The 13,353-nt window shown below is 40.3% G+C and overlaps 1 protein-coding gene across 5 annotated transcripts in view; it reads left to right on the forward strand.

The window, feature by feature from the left end:
* The window catches only part of LOC308249258 (protein unc-13 homolog B), a 159,182-nt gene that overhangs the window by 31,904 nt on the left and 113,925 nt on the right, over window positions 1-13,353 (forward strand). For all 5 annotated transcript variants that reach the window (XM_080670300.1, XM_080670291.1, XM_080670292.1 and 2 more), the window contains exon 2: window positions 9,807-9,836. In XM_080670300.1, the coding sequence (XP_080526426.1) occupies window positions 9,807-9,836 (30 nt within the window). The remainder of the gene's footprint in view (window positions 1-9,806; window positions 9,837-13,353) is intronic.

The raw sequence follows: 13,353 nt of genomic DNA on the forward strand, positions 1-13,353 counted from the left end.
AGGGAGAGGGATAGAGAGCCAGAAACATCGATGAGAGAGAAACATCGATCAGCTGCCTCCTGCACACCTCCCACTGAGGATGTGCCCGCAACCAAGGTACATGCCCTTGACCGGAATCGAACCCGGGACCTCTCAGTCTGCAGGCCGACGCTCTATCCACTGAGCCAAACCGGTTTCGGCTGTTCCTCAGGTTTTTAATTCACTTGATTTTTAGGTTCGCTTGTTGATAGATATGTATTTGTTGTTCATAATTTTTCTCTTTACTTTTTTCTTCCTCTTCTTTAAGAATACCTTTCAGCATTTCATATAATACTGGTTTGGTGGTGATGAACTCCTTTAGCTTTTTCTTATCTGTGAAGCTCTTTATCTGCCCTTCAATTCTGAATGATAGCTTTGCTGGGTAGAGTAATCTTGGTTGTAGGTTCTTGCTATTCATCACATTGAAAATTTCTTGCCACTCCCGTCTGGCCTGCATAGTTTCTGTTGAGAAATCAGCTGACAGTCGTATGGGTGCTCCCTTGTAGGTAATTAACTGTTTTTCTCTTGCTGCTTTTAATATTCTCTTTGTCTTTTGCTCTTGGTATTTTAATTATGATGTGTCTTGGTGTGGACCTCTTTGGATTCCTTTTGTTTGGGGTTCTGTGTGCTTACTGGACTTGTAAGTCTTATTTCTTTCACCAGGTGGGGGAAGTTTTTGGTCATTATTTCTTCAAATAGGTTTTCAGTATCTTGCTCTCTCTCTTCTTCTGGCACCCCCATAATTCTGATGTTGGTACGCTTGAAGTTGTCCCAGAGTCTTTTTACACTATCTTCAACTTTTTGGATTTTTTTTTTTTTGCTTTTTGCTTTTTCGGTTGAGTGTTTTTTGCTTCTTTGTATTTCAATTCTTTGACTTGATTTTTGTGTTCCTCTTGTCTGTTTTTGGGTCTCTGTATAATATTTTTTATTTCAGTCAGTGTATGTTTAATTTCTAGTTGGTCCTTTTTAATATCTTCGAGGGTCTCGTTATATTTATCGGCCTTTTCTAGGATATTCTTGAAGAGCCTTATAACCGTGGTTTTGAATTCTATATCCAGTCGTTTGTTTTCCTCCATTTCTTTCGTTTGTGATCTGATTCTTTGACGCCGCATTTTCATTGCTTCCCTGAGTTGGTAAGGTAGATTTGTGTGCTAGGTTTCCAATATGGCCCAGTGGGTCTGCCTCCCCAGTTAACCTGAGGTGGACACTCTTGGTGCACCCCTTTGTGGACTGTGTGTACAGCCTTGTTGTAATTAAGTCTTGATTGTTGTTGGTATCACTGGGAAGAATTGACCTCCAGGCCAGTTGTAAGGATCAGCTGTGTCTATGCTGGGAGAAGTTTGGTGCTGGAGACAGCCTTATAGGATTAGACTTGCCAAATTGCAATAGCCTCTGTGCTCAGCTTGGATGGGGTGGAGTCTCAGTCTTGGCTTCCCGTCAGCCTTACCCTTGCGCGCACGTGCGCGCCTTCAGACCTCCGCCTTCCCTGGCTCCTGAGTCTCCGCCCGAGAGTCCAGACTCCTCCCACAAGAGCGTGGGTCCCCAGGGGCTCGCCTGGAACCGGGGTTCAGTGCAGTCAGAACTGGGGCCCAGTGGAGTCAGGAACCTCCGACTCCCTTCCACTAGGGAAAGCCTGTGGCAACCTCCGCAGCCTTTGTGCGCACTGGCACGCGCGCGCTTTCAGTCCTCCGCCTTCCCCGGCTCCCGAGTCTCCGCCCGAGAGTCCAGACTCCCCCCTTAAGAGCATGGGTCCCCAGGGGCTCGCCCGGAACTGGGGTTCAGTGCAGTCAGAACTGGGATTCAGTGCGGTCGGGGGCTTCCTTCCTTCTTCCGCCAGAGAAAGTCAGCCAGGCTCTCAGCCGCTCTTCCTCTCTGCACGCACAAAGACCCTTTGCCGTACCTCCAATTCTCTGTGAGCTTTTCTCTTTCCTTCTAGTTGTAGAATTTTCACTCAGCCAGCTTTCCTGTGGTTCTGGATGGTGTCTGTTCTGTCTTTTAGTTGTAGTTTTGAAATTGTTGTGCGAGGCAGCAGTTTAGGTGCTTACCTATGCCGCCATCTTGGTTTCTCATATATATATATGTGTGTGTGTGTGTGTGTGTGTGTGTGTGTGTGTGTGTGTGTGTGTGTGTGTGTGTGTGTATATATATTTTATTGATATTTTACAGAGAGGAAGGGAAAGGGATAGAGAGTTAGAAACATCGATGAGAGAGAGAAACATCGATCAGCTGCCTCCTGCACACCTCCTACTGGGGATGTGCCCGCAACCAAGGTACATGCCCTTGACTGGAATGGAACCTGGGATCTTTCAGTCCGCAGGCTGACGCTCTATCCACTGAGCCAAACCGGTTTCGGCGAGAGAGAACTAGCTTTCTGGTCTCTTCTTATAAGGACACTAATCCCATCCTGAGGACCCTACCCTCATGACCTTATCTAAACCCAGTTAGCTCATAAGGCCCACCTCTAGATACTATCACTTTGAGGGTTAGTGCTCAAACATAGCAATTTTGAGGGGACACATTCAGTCCATAACAATAGCTAATAAAAATTATATTTTAAATGAATACCTAATAACACAGAAAGATGTTCATAAAATATTTTTAATGGGCCCTAACTGGTTTGACTCAGTGGATAGAGTGTTGGCCTGAGGACTCAAGGGTCCCAGGTTCGATTCCGGTCAGGGGCATGTACCTTGGTTGTGGGCACATCCCCAGAAGGGGGGTGTGCAGGAGGCAGCTGATTGATGTTTCTCTCTCATCGATGTTTCTAACTCTCTCTCCCTCTCCCTTCCTCTCTGTAAAAAAAATCAATAAAATATATTTTAAAAATATTTTTAATGGGGAAAAAATGGATTGCAAAACAATTAGGTACAGTAAGTTCCAAACTAGCTAGGTAAAGCACAAATTTTGTCTATTGATTGAAAAAAAAACTAAAAATATATGCATAGTTATTTACAGGTAAAATAAAAATAAAAATATATGCATAGTAATGTTTAAAAGATTAAGTAACATGGTAGAATTATGGAAATACCTATCTTTTTTGAGGTTTTCTAAATTTTATGCAATGAATTTATGCCACTTTCATAATAGAAAAGAAAACCATAGTACATTTTTGGAGTGGAATTGTTAGGTCAAAAGCAAAGAATTTAAATTTTTAAAAAATGTTAATATGGGGTAGGTGGGGGGACCAATAAAGGGATAAGGACACATATGTAATACCTTAATCAATAAAGAAAGAAAAAATGTTAATAGGCATTTCTTGAAATTTCTATGATATTTATAACCTTATTTATCTCTCTTTGGTTTAAAAATACTTTTTCTAATGCTTTGATAGTGACCCTTAATTTTTTTATTTCACAGATATAACTAATCTTATACTCTTTTATTTTTGGTCTTCTTATATTTTTTGATCTTAGGTAGAACTCTCAGAGTAGCAGGTTGTTGGATTCTAATTTTTAAAAAAATCACTTAATGATTTTTGGTATTACTATATCTTAGTGATAAGAATCTATCTTTTATTGACATAGTAACTTAGATGTGTAACCTTGGAGAAGTTACTTAATCTGTGCCTCTATTTTCCCATCTATAAAATGGAGATAATATCAGTACATACCTAATCAGGCTATTGTAGAGAATAAATGACAAAATACATGTGAAGCACTTAAAAGAATATCTTGCCAATAGTACAGTCAGTACATTTTTTATTAATTATTATTTTTTCCTATAGCAAAGTTTAGCTGTTTTATATGACAGCTTCTGTTTAAACAAATATATATTTAAATACATAAAAAACATAAGTGGGATATTATACATGCTTTTCTTTTTTAAAAATACTTTTTTATTGATTTCAGAGAGGGAGGAGCAGAGATAGTAACATCAGTGATGATAAGAGAATCAGTGATTGGCTGCCTCCTGCATGCCCTCTACTTGGGATCGAGCCTGCACTCCAGGCATGTGCCCTTGACTGAAATCAAACCTGGGACCCTTCAGTCCTCAGGCCGACACTCTTATCCATTGAGCCAAACTGGCTAGAGCTACATGCTTTTCTTGATTTTTCACTTTATATAACTTGGACACCTTTTTATGTCAAAGATAGATCTATATCATTGTTTTAAACGTTTAGATAATATTCCACTATATGTAACATGATTTACTAAAATCTTTCCTTATTAATGGGTATAATTTAGGATATTTCTAATTTTTGATATTATAAATGTAATTGTGATCAATACCTTTGTAGTTAGAATTCCTCCTTATGTTTTGTTAGTGTAAAGAGCACCATGAGTTCCAGAACTTCCTAGAAAACTCACTTGGGACTGTGCCCAGGATGAAATACTGTTCTAGCCACAGAAGCCATGCATTTGTATTGTGTTATGCCTTTGCTTCTGCTCTTTCCTTACTTGTATTTCCTTCTATTCTCATTTTCCACCTGAAGAATGCCTACTTCTTTGTGGTCCTGTTTAAATTTACTGCCCCTTCCACAACCTAAACCAAACCAAATTAAAAAAAAAAAATCACATTTGAAAACCATAATCTTTTATTCTTTAGTTCTCTTACAGTATCTGTTCTTGCTTTCATTTATTATTTACTCAACAGGTATTTGTTAATGCCTTTTATGTTCCAGATACTACAGAGTGCCAGATAAGTAGTAGATAAAACATGGTTTCTGCTCTCATGGAAGTCATAGACTAGTGGGAGAAAAGTCAACAAACAGTTGACCAAACAGTTGACCAAAAATAAATATGTAAATATAAATTTGTCATAAGTATTATAAAGAAAGAGTACTGGGTTAATCTGAATAAAGACTAATGTTTGAGTTTCTCTGAATTAATGGGCCTTTGTACAGATAACATCCTAAATAATAAAAGCGTAATATGCTAATTAGACCAGATGTCTTTCTGGATGTCCTTCCGGGTGACCTTCCGGATGAAGTGGGGGCTTTGAAGGCCGAGGCAGAGGCAGCTGCCGCGGCGGGAGGGGGCTGAGGCAGAGGTTGCCGCCACGGCAGTGGGGGTTGAGGCAGCCACCACAGTCGCGGGGGGGCCGAGCCCCTTGTGTGAATTTCGTGCATTGGGCCTCTAGTAGATTTATAAAGCCTGGATAAAACATAAACAAGCTTTAATGCTGCCTCCTAAGACTGAGTAAAGGAAGAAATGGATGATTCCTTTGTTAAGTGTGAAAATTGAAGGTTATATATTTTTTGTTATATGACATCAAAGAAGGATGGATAGAATTCTTCTAACAGCCTTTGAGTCCTCAAAGAACCTGAGTTCTTCAACCACCAGTTCCATTTTCTCAAGCTGTCCCAGAAAAATGGCCATTGGTTCTTTTGCTTTATGTGGCTAACTAGATGTTGTCCTGACTATTTAATATGTCCAGGCATGCTGGGACTGGGAACAAATAATCCATTGATCCTGAAAAACATAAAAGTAAAAAGCCAATCCACATGTTTCTATTTTAGATAGAGCATTGGCATCTAAACTCAAAACTGCTTTATTTTAATTAGATTGTATCAACCAATTATATATAGATAAGGCCTATAGATTTCTAATTATGTTAGTCTGGTTCCGTGGTCGGCAAACTGCGGCTCGTGAGAAACATGCGGCTCTTTGGCCCCTTGAGTGTGGCTCTTCCACAAAATACCACGGCCTGGGCGAGTCTATTTTGAAGAAGTGGCGTTAGAAGAAGTTTAAGTTTAAAAAATTTGGCTCTCAAAAGAAATTTCAATCATTGTACCGTTGATATTTGGCTCTGTTGACTAATGCGTTTGCTGACCACTGGTCTGGTTACCAAAGTTTTGTTGCAAAGAGTTATTTATGATATTTATTTGAGGCTTTATTAATCGGTTCCAAAAAAGGAATTGTCTCAGGGGCTGCTTACCAAGATTATATTCAAGGAATTTTGAAGAATTAACCTGATGAATAAAACAATGAATTCCGTCCTTAAAGAGATTTTGATCATTATGGAAGTTAAGATTTTGATAGGAATAACTGCAATGGAGAGATGGAAAGCAAGAAGTGCATGAGGTGCATATAAACTGCCTTGGGAATTGTGAGCAGGGAGACGGTATTTTTGACAGCATTTGTTTGGAAAAAGATCAGGGAAAGTTTAGTAGGAGAGATAATATTCAAGGTTGGTGTTGAAGAATGAGGAATACTTTGAACATGTGGAAATGAAGTGTATTGAGAATGTCCTATTATGGACAGGAGTCAATATTTATTCGTGTATTTTTTTTGCATAATCTATCTTTTTGCCATTTTGTTAACTATTAATAATCATCATCATAATAGCTAACATTTATTAACTGCCTATTCTGTGCCAGAATCTGTTCTAAGTGTTTTACATTTATTAACTCTGTCCTCACATTATGATCATCTCTGTGTGTTTTTTTTTAATTAATCCTCACCTGAAGATATGCTTTTATTGATTTTAGGACTAGAGAGAGGAAGGGAGAGAAGGGGAGAGAGAGAGAGAACAAAAAAATTGATGTGAGAGAGATACATTGATTGGTTGCCTCCAGCAGAGGCTCCAATCAGGGCTGGGGATCGAGCCTGCCCTTGACTGGAATTGAACCCGGGACCCCCCTTTCAGTATGTGGGCTGAAGCTCAATCTACTGAGCCAAACCAGCTGGGGCCTCCTTTGTTTTTAAAAAAGGTAAGTCATCTTTTTCTTAAGAACCAGCTTTCATTTTCCCTCATAAAAATGAAGAGCTAAAACATATGTGTAAAAAAAATTTTAAAGCCTAAATGTGTGATATAAGGGAGAATGATTTAATATAACACTTAAAACATTATGAGATTGTAGGGAACCATTAAAAATGATCTACCTTTTTGACATTTTGATAACAATATTAATAACCATCATCCTTGATGATTATTAAAATGATAGTTATAAAGACTGAATAAACATTGGGAAATATTTGCTGTTACTTTGAGAGGAAAATGATTTTTCATGGTCTGTTTTCTTCCTAAACTGAGTGTTTAACTTTTATGGTTACTCATAATGGAGGGGGAAGGAATAAGGACATCTTGCTAGCCAGTCAGAACAGCTGAGTCAACTCCTGTGATCATTTGGCTAACAGATGTCACAGTTAGTGCATCTTTATGTTGAAATATTTGAAAAGTTAATAATTATAAATATATATTTAAAAACATATACTATGCTAGATTGAAAACAGGGCAGTGGAATTATATATGATTTCCATCATTTAAAATGTTAACCTTTGCCGAAACTGGTTTGGCTCAGTGGATAGAGCGTCGGCCTGCGGACTGAAGGGTCCCGGGTTCGATTCCGGTCAAGGGCATGTACCTTGGTTGCGGGCACATCCCCAGTAGGAGGTGTGCAGGAGGCAGCTGATCGATGTTTCTCTCTCATCGATGTTTCTAGCTCTCTATCCCTCTCCCTTCCTCTCTGTAAAATATCAATAAAATATATTAAAAAAAAATAAAATGTTAACCTTTAAAGAAAAAAGGAAATGGTGGTTATTATATGTGAGAGGTGACATACTTTAATTCTAGATTCTGAAGCAGGAGGGTTGCAAACAAGGGAACTAGTTCCCAAAGGCTTCAGAAATTGTTTCATGAGTAGGACAGGCTAGAACAAGGCAGTTTAGTCATTCCCTGTCTCTGAGGAACCAGGTCACTGGATGCAGAGCCAGGGTGAATAGGATTATTTTCTGTAATCTCAAGGGTGCCAGTTGTAGATTTGATTCTTTAGCAAGGTCAGAGAAACTCAAGAGCTGAAGTTACAGCTTTTTTTTTTGAGGGTAGGCACAGTGTATCATCTCTTATTTCTGCTTAAAAATATATATATATTGATTTTAGAGAGGGAGAGAGAGATAGAAACATCAATGATGCCCTAGCCGGTTTGACTTAGTGGATAGAGCATTGGCCTGTGGACTGAAGGGTCCCCGGTTCGATTCTGGCCAAGGGCACATGCCTGGGTTGTGGGCTCAATCCCCAGTAGGGGGCATGCAGGGGGCAGCCTATCAATGACTCTCTCTCATCTTTGATGTTTCTATCTCTCTCTCCCTCTCCCTTCCTCTCTGAAATCAATAAAAATATCTTAAAACAAAAAAGAAACATCAATGATAAGAATCATCAATAGGCTGTTTCCTGCATGCCCCCTACTGGGGGTGGAATGTGCAACCTGGCCATGTGCCCTGACCAGGAATTGAACCTTGATCTTCTTGTTCATGTATGAGTCGATATTCAACCACTGAGCAACACTTGCCTGGTTTCAATTTCTTTTAATAATCTATAATAATAAAAGCATAATATGCTAATTAGACTGGATAACCGAATGACCTTCTGGATGTCATTCCAGACGTCGGGCCGAGGCAGAGGTGGTTAGGGGCTAGCAGGCAGGCAGGTGAGCAGTTAGGGGTGATCAGGCAGGCAGGCCATCAGTTAGGGGCGATCAGGCAGGCAGGTGAGTGGTTAGGGGCGATCAGGCAGGCAGGCAGAGTGGTTAGGGGTGATCACACAGGCAGGTGAGTGGTTAGGGGTGATTAGGCAGGCAGGTGAGTGGTTAGGGGCAATGAGGCAGGTAGGCAGAGGCGGTTAGGGGTGATCAGGCAGGCAGGCAGAGTGGTTAGGGGTGATCAGGCAGGCAGGCAGAGTGGTTAAGGGCTATTAGGCAGGCAGGCAGAGGGGTTAGGGGCGATCAGGCAGGCAGGCGACTGGTGAAACCAGTTAATACTGATCGCTACCGACATCAAATAATCAATTTGAACCACGCTTTGATCATGAAACGACCAGAATGGGCCAGAAGACACAGCAAAGTAATTTTGCTTCATGATATCACACCATCACACACTTCAAAAACAGTTAAAGACACGTTAAAAGATCTTGCCTGGGAAATATTAACCCACCCGCTGTATTCACCAGACCTTGCTCCTTCAGATTGTTCCGATCGATGGCACACGCACTTTCTGAGCAGCACTTCAAAACATACGAAGAAGTGGAAAATTGGGTCTCTGAATGGTTTGCCTCAAAACAAGAAAAGTTCTATTGGGACGGTATCCACAAATTACCTGAAAGATGGGGGAAATGTGTAGTTAGCGATGGACATTACTTTGAATAAAGCACTTTTGATGTTTCTCTTGAAATTATCGTGTTTTCTTTGATCATAAAATCCGCATTATTAACCGGCACACCTGGTATGTGGAATCTAATGAACAAAATAAACTGTTGAACAAAATAGATCCAGCGACATAGAAGCATAGAGCAGACTGTTGATTTCAGAGGGAAAGTGGAGGTGGGTGGGATGGTGGAAGAGATCAACCAAAGAAATTGTATGCATATATGCATAACCCATGGATTTAGACAATAGGGTGGTGGAGGCCTGGGGTGGAGGGGTGGGGGTAGGTTATAAGGGGTCAATGGGAAAAATATGGGGACATATGTAATACTTTCAACAATAAAGATTTTTAAAAATTGACTCTTATGCCGAAGCCGGTTTGGCTCAGTGGATAGAGCGTCGGCCTGCGGATTGAATGGTCCCGGGTTCGATTCCGGTCAAGGGCATGTACCTTGGTTGCGGGCACATCCCCAGTGGGAGGTGTGCAGGAGGCAGCTGATCGATGTTTCTCTCTCATCGATGTTTCTAGCTCTCTATCCCTCTCCCTTCCTCTCTGTAAAATAATCAATAAAATATATTAAAAAAAAAATTGACTCTTAAAAAAAAAAATCTAGTCCTAACTCTTAACAATGCTTGGCCTCAGGTGCTCAGGAAATGTTGGTTAAATAATTTGTGAAATTTTTCATGGTGCCTTCTTTTTCTTTTGCAGTTAAAAGAGCCAAATTCCAGGGTTCTTCAGGTAAGATCCATCTTTACTTACTATGTTCCCTCATACATTCTGTGATTTAAAAGCAATCTTTTAAAAATTAATTTTATTGAATTCAGTTATTAAATTAATTAAATATACTAAATTCATTAAAACATTAATTAAAAAATCAGTATGGGGAGATGTTGGTCAAGGGGATCAGAGTTTTAGTTATACAAGATGAAAATTTCTGGAGATGTAATGTACAGCAATGTGTATATAGTTAACTAGTATTGTATACTTGTAATTTTCTTTTTTAAAAAAATGTTTTGATTGATTTCTAGAGAGAGAGGAAGGGGAGTGGGATAGAGAGATTAGAAACATCCATGAGAGAGAAACGTCATCAATTGGCTGCCTCCTGCATGCCCCCTACTGGGATTAAGCCTGCCTGCAACCCGTGCATGTGTCCTGACTGGGAATTGAACCAGTGATGTATTGGTTCATGGGTCGATGCTCAACTACTGAGCCACACTGGTAGGCTATACTTGTAATTTTCTAAGAGGGAAGATCTTAAGTGTTCCCAACACACATACTCCCTCTCTCACTCATTCAAAATGGTAACTATAAGAGGTAGTGATGAATATGTTAATTTGCTTGATTGTGGTGATTATTTCACAGTGTATCTTATATCAAATAATCAGGTTGTCTACCTTAAAATATATAATTTTAACTTGTCAATTATACCTCAGGAAAGCTGGGGGGAAAAACAATGCTGTTGTAAAACTTTAAAGAAATCAAAATCTATATACCTATCTAGCAAAAAGTTCAAGTCTCCTTACTTCTTGACCAACTCAATTACACTTCCTGAAGTAACTATTTAGAGGTTTTTATATATTGTTCAGACTTTTTTTCTGTGTATATGTGTGTATACACTACTGGATTAGCTACACATACCTTTGTGCAACCTGGTTTTTTCCCAGCACATCATGAAATTCTTTTCTTGTGTGTGTGTGTGTGTATCTGGTTCTTTTTAAAAAAAATGTTTTACAGAATTTTGTTGTAGATTTTGTACCCTAGATACTTGATTGAATATTTAGGTTGTTTCTAATTTCTTGCTGTTTTAAGAAGTAAATGTTCTTGTGCATTTATCATTGCCTGCTTTTACAAATGTAAATGTATGCTAGAGTCCAGAAATAGAATTGCTGGGCCAAAAGTATGTATTTTAGAGAAATTTGGTAGCTGCTGCTACATTGACCTTCTGAAAGTTTTTGCTAGATTATACTAACATACACAGTGTGTGAGGGTTTATTTTCCCAAATCCTTATCAACATGAAATAATATGAAACTCTTTAACCTTTGTCCATTACACTTCCTGAAGGTAAAAATAGTATCTCCTTATTTTTATACACATTTCCTTAATTGTGAATATCAAGTTACTCTGATTACTGCTGGGGAAGGGAAGAGTTCTGGAAATAACTAGAAAAAAATGAACATGGTTGGGAACCCAGGGAAATCTGAAAAACCAAACAAGACCTTGAGTGCAACAGGAACTAAAGCAAGTTCTGAGCTTTCTACTCTCTCCAGTGGTTCTGGATCAAGACTTTTTTTTTTTTTTTTCCCCCGGTAAGAATCTGTTCCAGCTGGCTTTCTATGCTTGCATACAGTCCATGATGGCTTCTCCAGTGGAGTGTGTATGCTTCTCATTCAAGCTTTACCAACCCGCAGCTACCACTGTTTCTTTGTTTTCCCTACTTACAGTATTTTGAGAAGGAATCATATTGGTTGCACCTTTTAGCCATCCCATAGACTGGATGCTCTTGAGTGGCATCTGCCCCTCATCTAATTAGCTATGGTTGGATATGGGGAGTGGAGTACAAAATCATATGATATGAAACATAGCTCAGTAGTCTACTGCACTGGGACACTGGATATGGATGGAAATTATATATAAACTACATAATCTTTAAAATATATTTTATTGATTTTTTACAGAGAGGAAGGGAGAGGGATAGAGAGTTAGAAACATCGATGAGAGAGAAACATCGATGAGCCGCCTCCTGCACACCCCCTACTGGGGATGTGCCCGCAACCAAGGTACATGCCCTTGACTGGAATTGAACCTGGGACTGTTGAGTCCGCAGGCTGACGCTCTATCCACTGAGCCAAACCGGTTTCGGCTAAACTACATAATTTTTAATGATACTTAAGAGAAAGATTTACCTTCTGCTAGAAGTGCATGACAGGGACCATTTTCTCACATCTCTAACATTAGGTAATCATTTTAAGCAGTCTTTGCTAGTTTGATGAGTCAAAGATAACTTTCTTGCTTTTTCATTTTATAAAATTACTAGAGGCCCGGTGCATGAAATTCGTGCACTGGGGTGGGGGTGGGAGGTTGTGTCCCTCTGCCCAACCTGCACCCTCTCCAATCTGGGACCCCCTCGGAGGATGTCTGACTGCCAGTTTAGGCCCAATCCCTTTCACAATCCAGGACTGCTGGCTCCTAACTGCTCGCCTGCCTGCCTGATTGCCCCTAACTGCTTCTGCCTGCCAGCCTGATTGACGCCTAACTGCTCCCCTGCTGGCCTGATTGACGCCTAACTGCTCCCCTGCTGGCCTGATGGCCCCCAACTGCCCTCCTCTGTTGGCCTGTTTGCCCCTAACTGACCTCCCCTGCTGGCCTGATCACCCACAACTGCCCTCCCCTGCCAGCCATCTCGTGGCGGCCATCATGTGGTGGCGTCATGCGTGAGGACCATGTAGGCTTTTATTAGTATAGATTATTAACTTCCTATATAATAAAAGACTAATATGCAAATCAACCAAATAGCGGCACGACCGGTCACTGACGCTCAATGCAGGAGCTGCTCCCTGGTGGTCAGTGCGCTCCCACAGGGAAAGTGCCACTGAGCCAGAAGCCAGGCTCACGTCTGGCGAGCACAGCAGCAGTGGCGGGAGCCTATCCTGCCTCCGTGGCAGTGCTAAGGAGTAGCGAGCAGGTGGGTGGTAAGGAGCAAGGGGTCCCAGACTGCAAGAGGGCACAGGCCGGGCTCAGGGACCCCCTGAGTGCATGAATTTTGTGTACCGAGCCTACAAATTTCGTGTACCGAGCCTCAGTGTTTATATAAAAGAACTCTCAATTCAGTGCCCTCATCATGGCTGATTGAAGATAGTACGGTGAGAATAGAATGTGCTGTGTTAAGCGTTGGTCAGATCTCTGAGTTTTGAGGTTCAGGCTACCTACCTTTGTTTAATACTCAACTTATATTATCAGTTAGAGAATTTCCTTTTCCCAACTCTGTAATAACATTTCTGATAATTGAATAGATCAAGCTTGAAATTCATTTCCTTTATGAGGGTTTATCCTGAATTCTTATCCCTTTCAACAGCTAGAGTTTACCCTTTCCTCTTCTACAATCCTTTATTTTTCTCTTTCTCTTAATGGCACTTTTATTTTCTACACTTAAAGTTACATATCTTTCCTATTAGATAAATTATATTAGTTTTTTCAAGCTGCAGGTGTGCTATAAAATCGAATTAGTTGGTTATGTTAACATTTTTATAGATTAAA

The sequence above is a fragment of the Plecotus auritus genome (assembly GCF_963455305.1).
Source record: "Plecotus auritus genome assembly, chromosome: 5".
Lineage (NCBI taxonomy): Eukaryota > Metazoa > Chordata > Mammalia > Chiroptera > Vespertilionidae > Plecotus > Plecotus auritus.